Source organism: Camelina sativa, chromosome 2, assembly GCF_030686135.1.
Source record: "Camelina sativa cultivar CO46 ecotype springtype chromosome 2, ASM3068613v1".
Taxonomy (NCBI): domain Eukaryota; kingdom Viridiplantae; phylum Streptophyta; class Magnoliopsida; order Brassicales; family Brassicaceae; genus Camelina; species Camelina sativa.
In genome coordinates, this window is record NC_141881.1 from 1,045,420 (window position 1) to 1,057,692 (window position 12,273).

The 12,273-nt window shown below is 39.0% G+C and overlaps 1 protein-coding gene, 2 long non-coding RNA genes and 3 pseudogenes across 21 annotated transcripts; all 6 read right to left on the reverse strand.

The window, feature by feature from the left end:
* Positions 1-495: 495 nt before the first annotated feature.
* Positions 496-865, reverse strand: LOC147948061 (uncharacterized). Its single transcript, XR_015574933.1, has 3 exons — positions 789-865; positions 628-695; positions 496-563 (listed from the first exon to the last, which is right to left on the reverse strand). It is a non-coding gene; the product is annotated as an uncharacterized LOC147948061 (long non-coding RNA).
* A 74-nt stretch (positions 866-939) lies between these two features.
* On the reverse strand, positions 940-2,150 carry LOC104774028 (dihydrolipoyllysine-residue acetyltransferase component 3 of pyruvate dehydrogenase complex, mitochondrial-like; annotated as a pseudogene). Its single transcript, XR_015583922.1, has 6 exons — positions 2,061-2,150; positions 1,884-1,976; positions 1,498-1,734; positions 1,335-1,407; positions 1,120-1,220; positions 940-1,029 (listed from the first exon to the last, which is right to left on the reverse strand). The product of XR_015583922.1 is annotated as a dihydrolipoyllysine-residue acetyltransferase component 3 of pyruvate dehydrogenase complex, mitochondrial-like (transcript).
* Positions 2,151-2,216: 66 nt separating this feature from the next.
* Positions 2,217-2,750, reverse strand: LOC104746974 (uncharacterized). The gene is made up of 3 exons (XR_015574935.1): positions 2,668-2,750; positions 2,535-2,572; positions 2,217-2,273 (listed from the first exon to the last, which is right to left on the reverse strand). It is a non-coding gene; the product is annotated as an uncharacterized LOC104746974 (long non-coding RNA).
* Positions 2,751-2,807: 57 nt separating this feature from the next.
* On the reverse strand, positions 2,808-5,979 carry LOC104746600 (putative clathrin assembly protein At2g01600; annotated as a pseudogene). Its single transcript, XR_015583998.1, has 15 exons — positions 5,890-5,979; positions 5,718-5,787; positions 5,529-5,626; positions 5,305-5,443; positions 4,880-5,199; positions 4,729-4,779; positions 4,568-4,633; positions 4,409-4,474; positions 4,242-4,322; positions 4,069-4,149; positions 3,786-3,962; positions 3,608-3,686; positions 3,394-3,509; positions 3,068-3,155; positions 2,808-2,938 (listed from the first exon to the last, which is right to left on the reverse strand). The product of XR_015583998.1 is annotated as a putative clathrin assembly protein At2g01600 (transcript).
* Positions 5,980-7,156: 1,177 nt separating this feature from the next.
* On the reverse strand, positions 7,157-9,157 carry LOC109127735 (phosphatidylinositol 3,4,5-trisphosphate 3-phosphatase and protein-tyrosine-phosphatase PTEN2A-like). Of its 17 annotated transcripts, none has more exons than XR_002034368.2 (5): positions 8,879-9,133; positions 8,543-8,713; positions 7,968-8,098; positions 7,697-7,799; positions 7,157-7,571 (listed from the first exon to the last, which is right to left on the reverse strand). XR_002034368.2 is itself a non-coding variant. In XM_019233238.2 (3 exons), exons 2-3 carry the CDS (start codon positions 8,663-8,665, stop codon positions 7,431-7,433), a joined length of 264 nt encoding a protein of 87 aa, XP_019088783.1. In that variant the 5' UTR covers positions 8,666-8,713; positions 8,804-9,157; the 3' UTR covers positions 7,157-7,430. The 17 variants fall into 17 exon arrangements, 2 of the variants coding, with proteins under 2 accessions (XP_019088783.1, XP_019088776.1); XR_015574828.1 differs by having other exon boundaries at positions 7,714-7,788; positions 8,879-9,127; XR_015574822.1 differs by having other exon boundaries at positions 7,697-7,788; positions 8,879-9,127.
* Positions 9,158-9,528: 371 nt separating this feature from the next.
* On the reverse strand, positions 9,529-9,629 carry LOC147948062 (small nucleolar RNA R71; annotated as a pseudogene).
* Positions 9,630-12,273: the final 2,644 nt, after the last annotated feature.

Consider the following 12,273-nt stretch of genomic DNA (forward strand, 5'->3'; position numbering starts at 1 on the left):
CCATAGTCTCAGTCAGGGAGACTGAGATTTCTTTGTGATTTGTCTCTAGTCTCAGTCATAAAAACTGAGATTTCTTTTGATTTGTCCCTAGTTTCAGTCACAAAAACTCTGTTCTACAGTGTGAGAGAGAGAAGAGCATACCGAATCCAATTGCTAGAATTGCGGCTTGTGGTGGATTAACGACTGCACAGAATTGCTTGATGCCAAACGATCCTCCCAAGTTAGAAACCGTAAATGTTCCTCCCTGAGAAAACGAGATTATTAGCATGTTCATTGAAAGATATGACTGGTGAGTTAAGCTAATAAAATTCTCTCACCTCATAATCTTCTGGCTTTAAGCTGTTCTCACTTGCTTTTTGAGCCAATTACCGAACTTCTTCTCCAATTGTGGACAGACCGTCCCTTCTTGTCTGCATCCTGGAATCAAGAATTCGATATAATTCAGCAATATGAAGTTCGTGCTACAGCGACGGGTTCCACACTATATTGCACACACCTTCACAACAGGGACATATAGCCCGTTTTCTGTCTGCACTGCGATGTTGATGTTCACATTTTTAAACCTGTAGAGAAAGGTTAAGCTGTTTGCTAACCCATTCATATTCAAAAGGTTGTCGATGTACTTACTGGCGGATGTAATCATCAGTCCATGAGCTATTGCACTGAGGAACTTTCCTGAGAGCTAATGCAGCAGCCTAAAAAGCATGACGACGGGTATGGTTTATTAGAAGATCTGTTGGCTTGCATGTAAAGTATACACATGTAAAGTATACACAAGCAAGATGTACCTTAACAACAAGATCATTGACAGATATCCGTTTCCCACCAGAAGCCTCTTGGAAAGAATTAAGCTGACTCCTCAAACTGCATATACAAAACTCGGTTTGTCTAGCTTACCAATTGAGAACAACTCAAAATATATCATTCAAAACTTTATACTTACCCCATAAGTTTGTCAACACATGGATCTACGGTCAAATAATAGTGAGGGATAGTTTGCTTTGAGAATGCCAAACGTGAGGCTGTGACCTGTCAAAATTATAAAGTTAAAGAGGTTTCAGAATCCTTGAACCTTTTGAAACTGGCGTAACAAGGCTGCAAGGGTTATATATGTTTTACCTTTCGTATCTGAGAATGAGGGATGTCAACATAGTCCAAAGCTGGGGCCTTAGAATCAGTAGATTTAGATGGCTTCGCAGTAGCTCCTTTACCACCTGAAGCTGCACCATTGGAAGATGTAGTAGGACACAAGGATGAGTGATATACTGTAAACAGAGGCAAGAAAGGTCTGAAAGAGAAAGAAAGGAAACAAAGAGTCAAGGAGTGACTGATACCTAAGTATTCATCGATATCTGCCTTCACTATGCGTCCTTCAGGACCTGTGCCCTTAATGTTTGAAAGAGGCACCTGATTTTTTTTAAAAGTAAACGAGAAGAAAGTATAAGCTGGAAGATTAGGTAAAAAAAAAAAGAATTCCTAGAACAATGTGATACTGACATTATTATCTTCAGCCAACTTTCTTGCAAGAGGACTAGCAAAAACACGATCTCCTGTGGGAGGTGCGCTAGGCTTGGAAGCCTTCGGTTCAGGAGGCGTTGATGGCTGTTCAACCTTCTCTTCCTTTGGTGGGGTAGGAGCTGGTTCTGCTTAAGTAGGAGCGGCATCAGCAGTAGATGATGGGGTGTAATCTTACTTTCCTATGTCCTCTTCATCTTCAACTGTAATAGCAATCACCTACTTGAAGGCAAAAGAAATTTGACATGATCCAAATAATTCCATTAAACATTTCCACAAATGAACTGTGGATCCTAAAACAAATACCCCGAGTCCCATGAGAAACCACGGTAATACATAACTCTACAGAAACCAGACAATTTTCATACCTCACCAACTTGAATTTCTTTTGAACCCTCCTCCTTTACAATCTTGGCGAGATAGCCCTCTTCCATGCATTCCATTTCGACGGTTGCTTTGTCCTACAGAAGATAACCTAGTTAGAATTATTTCCAAAACATGAACATAAAAATACGGAGAGGAGAATCAATCAAGATCGACATTACAGTTTCAACTTCACAGAGTACTTCCCCAGGAGCAACTTTATCACCTTCTTTTTTCAGCCACCTGGCAATGTTACCCCGGAAATTAGGAAAACAGCTTATTAGAACGTAAAGATAAACGAAAGTAAGTTTTGATCAAGAGGTAAACAAAGGTCCATACCTCAGTCATTGTTGGCGAGAGAGAAGGCATCCCGATCTCTTGATGAGGAGGCAGATCTGAAACACGTTTTCAGAAATTCTAGGTAAATTGAACCAATGTAAAGCTCATACCATTTAGAATTCTCAATTACACAATTGTTTAAGCAATGCAACTGTCTTAGCAGGGATTTTGCAATAAAGCCCTTAAACCGTTTCCAAGATACAGAATTAGTATATACAAGCTGACTGTGTATGTAAGAGCAAGGTGGAAACTACAATAGTAAAGTGAAGAAAAGCTCATAAAACAAATTTAAAGGTCTGGGAGAAAAAGCTGACTACCTGAACCCGATGAAAATCCTCTAGCTGATTGCGTTGAACTAGTATGCAGAAAATTGTAAGCTTATAGTTAGGAATAAAAAGAATCTATACAAGCAGGCAGCTAAGGCCACATAGTAAGAGAATGAGACTGAACCATGAAAAATCTTTTCCAAACATTGGCCTTCCCATTGCACTGCTTAGATTAGTTGTCGCAGTTGAAAAACTGGACACTGGTACCTACACAATGAAAATAACGACATCAAGGCCACATAAAACTCGTAAGGTTTCTGCTAACTAGTAAACATGATTCAATGAGAAGAGACACTGCAACACAGCTACATAGAAGAGCAACAAACTTACAGTGCTGGTGATACATTTGGAAATCCTCTCCAGTGGAGAAAAGCCAAGAAGGGCATTAACGGTATCTGAAGACCATAACAAAAAAAAAAGAAAAAAAGCTGAAGCAACAAGCAGAGAGTCTCACAGATACTAACCAAAGAACCATACAAAAGAGCAATACGAAAAATTTCTACATCAGGAGGATCAAAAGTTACCTTCTCTGTTCAGAGGAGCTCGATTAGTGTTAGAGAAGCGAACTGTTGAAGCATGTTCCCGGCGCAGTAAAATCGAAACATCCTTCAACTGTTCAAAGAAAAAAAACAAGTGGCGGCGTTACAGATCTCAATCATCTCGCAGAAGCAAGGTTACAATTTTAATAATAAAATGCATGTGATGACTCTTTCATTACTAATTTGCTTGTAACAAGATTCCTAGTCTAAAGATTTATAAACTGAGCTACCAACTACTAACTGGTGTTCATTTTTGTGATCTACTGTTTTAGCATATGGCATTATGAATAACAAAAGGGAATAATGCTTACCAATTTCCTCTCGGTGGCTGCAAAGATATCACTGCTGGGTGCTGTCACCAAGGCAAGCTCCCATCCTGTAGGATCGTAATCAATTGCTTGACCAAAACAAGGCGTTGAAGGATTAGCTGAAAATAGAGAGAACAGAAATGAGTTAGCGAAAGAAAGAAAAAAAAGACAGTTACACCCTCTCCAGACTGGCAGATGGTCTAACAAGAAAGCTCACCATCAGTTGAAATAATGGCTAACGCAAGTGCATTTTGGTCTTCGATCACAGATGCATCAGGAGCAGCACTGTTCAGACCCTATGGTAAAAGTTGAACAAAGAGAAGTTGAGAATAAGAATCGCAGTAAGAAACAGAATTGAAACTAAAATAATAAAGCCATCATGATAGAAATTTCACCAGTAGATCATCAGTATCAATGAAGTTCTGAGTGCTGGCTGAAGGAGGAGGCGGGGGAGAAGGTTCTTTCTCTTCAGATACAACAACCACATCATCTGAAGGTGACGTTTCACGTTCTTCATGTGACGGTTCAGTATCTTCGGCAGTCAGTCCATCATCCAGCCTATACGTTAGAAGCTGAATGTAGAAAACTCCATTAGCACATAAGACACAGAAAGAAAAGAAAAAAAGGCGAAAAGACCAAAAATATTGAATCACTAATATGAGAAATACGCATACATACCAGTGGTTCGGCTGGGACATCAACAACCCGTGGTGCTTCTTTAATATACTCCTCCATTGTTGTCAGAAAAGATTGTGGAGGCTGAGAAAATAACATAAAATAATGTATTAAGTAATAGAAACAAGCAATGGCTGTCAACTAACTTTATCAGAAGTTATCTCATTCGGTAGTACCTCTCTTAGAACAGGAAACTGAAAATTCCTCGCAAGTTCCAATCCTTTGCAGGCTTCATAGAAATCAGAAAGGCTTCGTGCCTGAAAAAAAAAAACATATATCCCTTGTCATACAAAAAAGTGTGACAAGTGAAAATATATACCAACAAAACAGTCCAACAACACACATGCTGACCCGCACGCTTGTATATATCAAGGGAATTGATGGCTTCATGTTTTGGCATTTCAAAGAACTGTAATACATATATACATACAAAGTAAGCAGGGGAAAAAGGAAGGCAGATAGAGAGACGTAATAACTATGATGGTAGACAAACTAGACCTACCTTGTCAATGAGATTGATGATTCCATCATTGATAGCACAATAGACTTTAAAACTCTTTTTCAACACCTATCATACGATAAAATAAAAAGTTTAGAAATTTTCAAGCGTTATTTTTCCATATGGAACAGAAAGCTTTTGCAGAGCAAGACATTGTTACGTACCAGAGCAAGTGCATATTGTATAACATGATTGTGGGTAGCAGCGCCTTCTGGCTGAAAAAAAAAAAGAAACAAAGGGACAAGACAGTCCACTGATCATCAAGTGCCGCAACATAATATCAACAACAGAAACAAATAAGATCAGAAACAGTACCCTGCAACCGATGAGACGATATAGAAGCTGCTGCAAAGCTGGCAACTGTTCCAAGAGTTCTTCACCATCTAAATCCCTGGTTCTACTGTACCCCTGGCCATCGCGCAATATGCAAAACCGAAACCATCAGAAAAGAAAAAAGAGGTAGGAACACAAATGATAAAAAAGAGAGAGTAAACGAAAGATTGATACCTTATCCTACCCTGAGGTAGATTTAGGAAGACGTTCAGCCTCAGTATCATATTTTAAAACCCTGAAGCATTCAAGCCGTTCCTCGAGGAATAATGCATAAGTACGTACCCAAGCTGAACAATCCCAGGCTGTAAAAGAAATATTCCAGTTAACCTTAACACTCTATCAGTAACCACGTATGATTCCAACACATATACACACAAACGAAGCAGAAACACTAAATTTGAGTATACCAATAGGGCTTGAATCATCCTTGAAGTTAGAAAGTTGCAGAATTCGCCCTCTCTGCGAAAAGTTTAATAGCTCCTCTCTGAACGTTGGATCACCTTCCCTTAGAAGCCGATGAATAAAAATTAGTGTTTTCAGGGCAACCTATTGTCCAAACAACCCAATAGAGATCAGTTCATGAACTTAAGCCAAATCACACGATTTCAAGAACTAAGGAAGGAATGAGTACCGTCCAATTTCTGGTTTTATGCAAACGGCGAGAAAGGGCGTGAATGCAATAAGCAACATCTGCTCGAGCACGAGTCACTGATGTTGCCGCGAATATTTCTGCAACAACAACAACAATAGAATACAATCAATTATTCTCAGAGAAGAATTCCCAATTGGAAAAAAATCAGATCTAAGGAATTATTCTCACTTCTGAGATGGCGATCTTTGGGAGGACACTCGACATCATTCGTAGCTTTAACTATGGCAACATCTAATTCCTTAATTCAAGAAACCAAAAACCGAATCCGTCAGAGACTGAAAACAAAATCAATAGTTTAGAGAAGAAGAAGAAAGAGACAACATCGGAAAAGGGAGCGTACGGCGTAATCGGTATTGACTCGGACTAAGCCGACTTTGGTGGAGTCTTTTAGGGCTCCATAAGCGTTTCTCCATGCCTGAAGCGTTCCCATTGGAAGAAGACGTTAGGAGGAAGACTCGTTCAGATCTCTCTCTCTACGAAACTCGGATAGATTTATATAATTTTTCGCTCCGGGAAAAATCACGAGAAATCACGGAGAGAGAGACTAACCGATGACAAAGAAAAAGAGAGAAACAAAGTGAAGAAGGCAAATTAAAAAAAGGGGATGCGAGGTTTTAGACTATTTATTTACTTGTTCCGTTCCCGTTTTAATTTTCTTTTCTTTATTTCTTGAATTATCAAAAGTTAATTTATTCAGACTTGATAAAATAAAAATAGAGTCAAATTTTGAATTTTCTCTATATTTATAAAATTTATTGAATATTATTTGACTAGACGAAATAAAATATAATTAATGTAGAAAATCGGAATAATATATGTTCGATGAAACCCATGCCACGTCAGCTAATACAAACCTCGAGTTTTGTTTTTTTCCATTCTCGGTTATAATATTTCATGTGAACCAGCAAGCTGGTGCCGTTGATGATCCGAACTTTGGTGTCGATCGACACCAACCAGGTGGCATCGATCGACACCCCCTTCCTGCAGACAGACGTGGAGCTGCCAACCACATCCAAAACCCGGTTCGAAGATAGGAGCACAACCGAGATCTGATCCGGACCATTGTTAACTACAACCAGGCTGATCTGGTGTATGAGAACCGATCCGCTATTGTTCTTCCTCCATTCCAGAGAAATGATTTTGAATTGAAACATGCGTACTTTCAACTAGTTGGACAGAGACCTTTCTCTGCTTTGCCCAATGAGAAGCCCTTAGAGCATCATTAGTGGAGTACCTCTCCTAAGTTACTCTCAAATTAATTAATCATATAATTAATAATAATTTAAGTAAAGCAATCCTAAGAGTATTTTTGCAAAATCATTCATTTACTAGAGAACCCAAAGAAGGTTACTCAATCTTTTAAATAATAATTTTTTAATTTATGTTTAGTAATTATCAAACTTTAATAATCTAAAATGACAAAACAATTATTAAAATTTTTATATTACATAAAACTTTGGAATCTTAAATATATTTTATAAACTTTGGAATATTAAACATTTTTTACAAAATTCAAAATAGATCACATATTTTACAAAATTTGAAATATTAAACTTATTAAACAAAATTCGGAATGCAGAATGCAAAAGTAGTAATTCTTCAAACAATTAACTTAAAAATCCAAAACTTTTTATAAAATCCAGACATCAATAGTAGTAGTAACTAGATAAAAATCCCAAACACCAACAAGCATTCATAAAAACAACAAAAAAAAAAGTAACAAGGCTTTTGATTTGATCCTGCGATACCAAAAAAAACAGACCCAATAAGTTTTGTATGTTCTTTAAACTTCAAGCTTAGTTCTCATTACTCTAAAACATCCCGAAGCTTCAAGTTTCTCTTTTGCTTGTGTTGAGAAGGCACAAGCTTTGAAGTTGAGCTTTATGCAGAGCCGTCTACGGGGGCAGAATTAGCTGATGGAGTTTCTTCCGGTGTTGTGGATGCTGTTTCAGAACTAGGGATTGTTGCATTTATATCAGCAAGAACAACTTCAACCATAAATTTAGGCGACGGTAGCTTCCTCTGCATTGAAACAAGGTCAAACAGAAAGATATATCATTTCAAAACGGGAGGATTGATGGAGAAAGACCCACCAATCAGACTTCACACACAGATTGATTAAAAAGACTCAAATATTGTTGATATACCATCTGTAGTGATATACCATGTACTCCCGAATGGTCCCATGTACTCACATATACCAAGCTCTCGAGTCATTCAAATACTACAGGCCCTCCTCCTAACCAATAACTTCTTTACCAGTTATAATTGCAAAAGAATCTCATCACATTTCTATTCCTTTGAAAGTTGAAACTGAGAAAGTAATTGAGCCTAAATATGTTTAGCCTCTTTGCTAGATCACACTTCTAAGAAAGGCTTATTATATGCTTTAGAGTAATGAGAACTAAGAGCTGATACCTTTTCAGCGACTAAATCAACGTCTTTATCTGGAGTTTCAAAATTAGGCAAAGTATAAGACACACCGGTGTCTTCCTCAGGTATTACAGCTTGGGTTTCTGTTGATATCTGTTCTGAACAACCTTCACTAGCTGCACCAGTTGCAGGAAAAATCACGACTTTAACTCTTAATCCTTAATCCTGCACTAGAAGCCCCTAACTAACACCATATTCAGTGGGCTATACATACATATAGTCATTCACATGTTAATAGACTGATCAAGAAAGCGCTACTAACATTGACAAGGAATTTTTCATTGAAACACAAGGATCAGTTTTAAGAAAATACAAGATCGTCCACGGTGCTTACAAAACAAATGCAAGAGACTCAAGCAAGAAAGTGTTTTTATGCACAGAACTAATTGGAACTATATCACATTCACGTTACTAGTTAATCAACACTATGAACTTCTACTTTCTAGTACTTTTCACCTTCTATTGCTGAAGAAACATCTAGCCACTAGTCCTAAATTCTAGAGTATAACCTAACTGTCCCAATTAAAGAATCGAGATTAAAAGTTAGTTCAGAAACATACCTGGAGTAAAAGCATGACAATCGCAAAAATAACTTTAGCGATCTCTGTCAAGAAGTTGACGCTAATAGGACTGAAGTTGAACTTCCCATCCACCTTAGACATGTACACCAATGGCCATTGCATTATTCGATTTGCAGTCTTGAGTTAAGACCAATCATCGATTCCAATCATCTACATACAAAAAAAAAAATCAAAAACTGATTGTAACCGTTCAACCTTTCTATCATTTAAAATTAGGAGGATATGGTCCCAAAAGCTTACCGAGAGCCAAATGTTTCCCCTAATTGAGTATTCACCGATAGAATTGAAAGGAAAAACGAAGAAGAAGAAACATACCAAACGAGGAAGTAAGAAGAGAGGTCTGGTGATTTCTCCAGGCCAGTGAGGCAGTGACCATCTCTCCAGACTCCACCCCAAAGTCGCGTCGGTGGAGATAATGACCCAGATGACGATAACGGCAGGGAGGGTCGCGAAACAGAGAATCGATTGATTTTTCTGGTTTTTGGTGGATTCGTCTTTTAGATCAAGAGAGAAAAGAGAGAGAAGATCAGGAAAGAAAGAAAGAAGAAAATAGAATGAAAAAACAAAAAATCTTTTATATTTATGCATCAACGTATCAAAACACGCCACGTAGCGTTGCTTAACGCGTTGCTCAATTCCTTCTCACAGAATCGATTCTCTTCATAATTGACCAAAAAATAGATTTTTTATTATGTTTTGGGCCCTACATACAAGAGTAACGCTGTGAGAATCTCCCACTAAAGATGGTCTTAGACCACATTGAGCATTTTGAAAATCTGGTGACTAGCATCAAGGCTAATGGGGTGACTGAGGACTACATCTTCTGCAAACTCTTCCCTTACTCACTTGCAGGAGAGGCATCCCAGTGGTTGAAACAGTTGCCAGCTGGATCATTGACAAGTTGGCGTGATGTCAAGGTAGCTTTCCTCAACTACTTCTATGATGATGCAATGTCAGATGAGTTGAGAATCAAGCTGTCTTCTTTCAAGCAAAGACCAGATGAAGCTTTCAAAGCAGCTTGGGTGAGATTCAAGGCTTATCAGAGGGACTGTCCACACCATGGTTTCTCAAGGGTTCAATTGCTAAGTATCTTTTTCAGAGGAATTGACTGGGAATATCAACTAGCTTTGGATGCTGCAAGCCATGGAAACTTCAAGACAAGATTTCCAGAAGATGTTGAAGCTTTGATTGAGAATTTGGCTTCCAGTAATAGCACTAAGAGAGCAGATACTGAAAGGAAGAGATTGCATGGAGGATTTGATGCAAACCAGCTTGCTTCTGTTAATGTCAAGCTTGATTCAGTTCACAATCTCCTTGTGGGCAAGAAGTCAGTTCACTTTGCTGCTGAAGTTGAGACATTTGAGCCACAACCTGAGACAAGGAATGAAGAAGCAGATGTCAATTTTGTCTATTGAAATCAGGGTCAGAGATTCAGTAATCAGCAAGGCAACAGGCCTTACAGTGGGAACTTTTCAGGCTACACTTCCAAGCCAGAGTATCAGCAGCAGCAACAGGGCACTGGGTACACAAGGACTTATGGCAACAATTCATATCAGTCCCCTCCTCCCAAAACAGCTGAAAGTAGTAAGATGGAAGCTATGCTTGAGCAGATTTTGCAAGGTTAGGAGCAAATGACAGTGACTTTCAAGGGGAAGCTTGACAATGTCTACACTGATATTAATGGGAAGTTTGAAGCTTTGAACATTCATGTCAAGAAGCTGGAGAGTCAAGTGGCACAGACTGCTGGGTCTGTTAAAAGGCAAGAGGGTTTTCTCCCTGGAAGAACTGAGTCAAATCCAAAACATGCTTGCAATGCCATATCAGTGGGGGATGAAGAAATTGATGAAGTTGCTTCTGCAGAATTGGGAGAGCAATCGGACAAATTCTCGATTTCAGATGATGGTGTCGATCGACACCACCTGGGTGTCGGTCGACACCCCTCTCAGACGAACCCAGAAACTACAAAATCTCAGGTTCCAGCAGTTGAGAGGGTTTACAAGCCTAAGATTCCTTTTCCTAAGCCACGAAAGTCCAAGCAGGAGATGGAGGAAGCTAGATGCAAAGCAATGATGGATAAGGTGATGATTGAGATGCCTTTGATTGATGCAGTAAAGCTTTCACCACCACTCAAGCGCTATGTTAAGAGAATGGTATCAAATGGTTTGAGTCCTGAAGAAGGAGCACTGCTTACCAAGGATGTTAGTGCAATTCTCTTGAACCAGCCGGTTCAGAGGAAGAAGGAGAAAAAGCAGGAAGTGGTTGTCTCTAAGGAAGTGAGTGTAGTAATTCAGTGTAGGACTGCTGAGAAGTTACCAGATCTTGGAAGCTTTGTACTTAATTGCTCATTCTCAGCAGGAAGGTTTTCTCACTCACTTTGTGATCTTGGTTTCAGTATCAACTTGATGCCACATTCTGTTGCTGTGAGACTTGGGATGACAGAATTCAAGCCAACTCAGATATCTCTAATCCTAGCTGATCGATCCAGAAGAACTCCTGAAGGTGTTTTAGAGGATATTCCAGTTAAGGTTGGCAACTTCATGATTCCCACTGACTTTGTGGTGCTGAAGTATGATCAAGAGCCTAAAGATCCTCTCATCTTAGGAAGATCTTTCTTGGCTACAGCTGGTGCCATCATTGATGTGAAGAAGGGACACATAGCACTGAATGTGGATGGTTTGAGTTTGAATTTTGAGATGGATAAGCTGAGGAGGGCTCCTACTATTGATGGACAAACTTTTTCTGTTGAGAAAGTTTCTGATATTCGAGCATCAGGCTCAGTGTCGATCGACACCAACAAGAGGGTATCGATCGACACCCCTCCACATCCGAGACTGAACTTGTCCGCTACTGATGCTTCAAGTCAGAAAGCTGTTCCCAAACAGAAGAGTCACCAATTCACACTCCAGAGTCCTCAGGTAAGGCCAAGGTATGCATCTTCTGCACCTAATCCTCCTTTAATCATCAATAGGACTTTCAAAGATACAAAAACTGTTTTGCACTTAACCAAGCAACGAGATTATCGTAGAGTGCTTGTTTCTTCTGTTGGTGATTTTGCAGGGCTTCACAGAAACTCTCCCATCCCTAAATCCCGCCATGGTCTTGTTCCTCGCATACTTGGCAAGCCTCATGCACCTAAAGCTTATACACCACCTTGGATGAAGAGGAAATTCTCTTGGAAGCATTCAATGCCATGTTCTGATCCACCAGATGCCTGAGCTACAGACAAGTCAAGCTAATGACTGAAAACAAGCGCTTAGTGGGAGGCAACCCACTGGTAGGTTTTTCTTTTTCTTTTTCCTTTGCTTTTCATTTTTATTTATTTTTCTTTTTGCTTTCCTCTTACTTGATAACACTGGGGACAGTGTTGTTTAAGTCTGGGGGAGGTTATTTACTAACCATGTTTTTTTGTTTTTGAGTTTCACTTGTGTCAAATTTTTCAAAAAAATTTCTTTTTATCTTTGGGAATTATGATCTTGATTAATGATTTTTCTTATTTGGCTAACACTCTAATGACTACTTGTTTATGCTTGATCTCAGAACTGAAGCTTAGAAAGACTATGTGCCTTATCAACAATCCTGAAAGCCCTTATTCAATGGATATCTGATTGATCTAACGTTGTCTCAACCTTTATCAGGATTTTAACCGGACTTAATCGCTTACTTTGGGGTTGGAAATCAGTGGGCTAGACTTCTTCTTTGGGCCATACAAG

What these genes read in the sequence shown, in the direction of transcription:
- LOC109127735 (XM_019233238.2), bottom strand. Translation starts at nt 8,665, where the DNA reads ATGCAATGGCCATTGGTGTACATGTCTAAGGTGGATGGGAAGTTCAAC. An exon ending in TTGTCATGCTTTTACTCCAG is followed by an intron (nt 7,572 to 8,542) that starts GTATGTTTCTGA and finishes GTTTCAATGCAG; the next exon opens with AGGAAGCTACCGTCGCCTAA.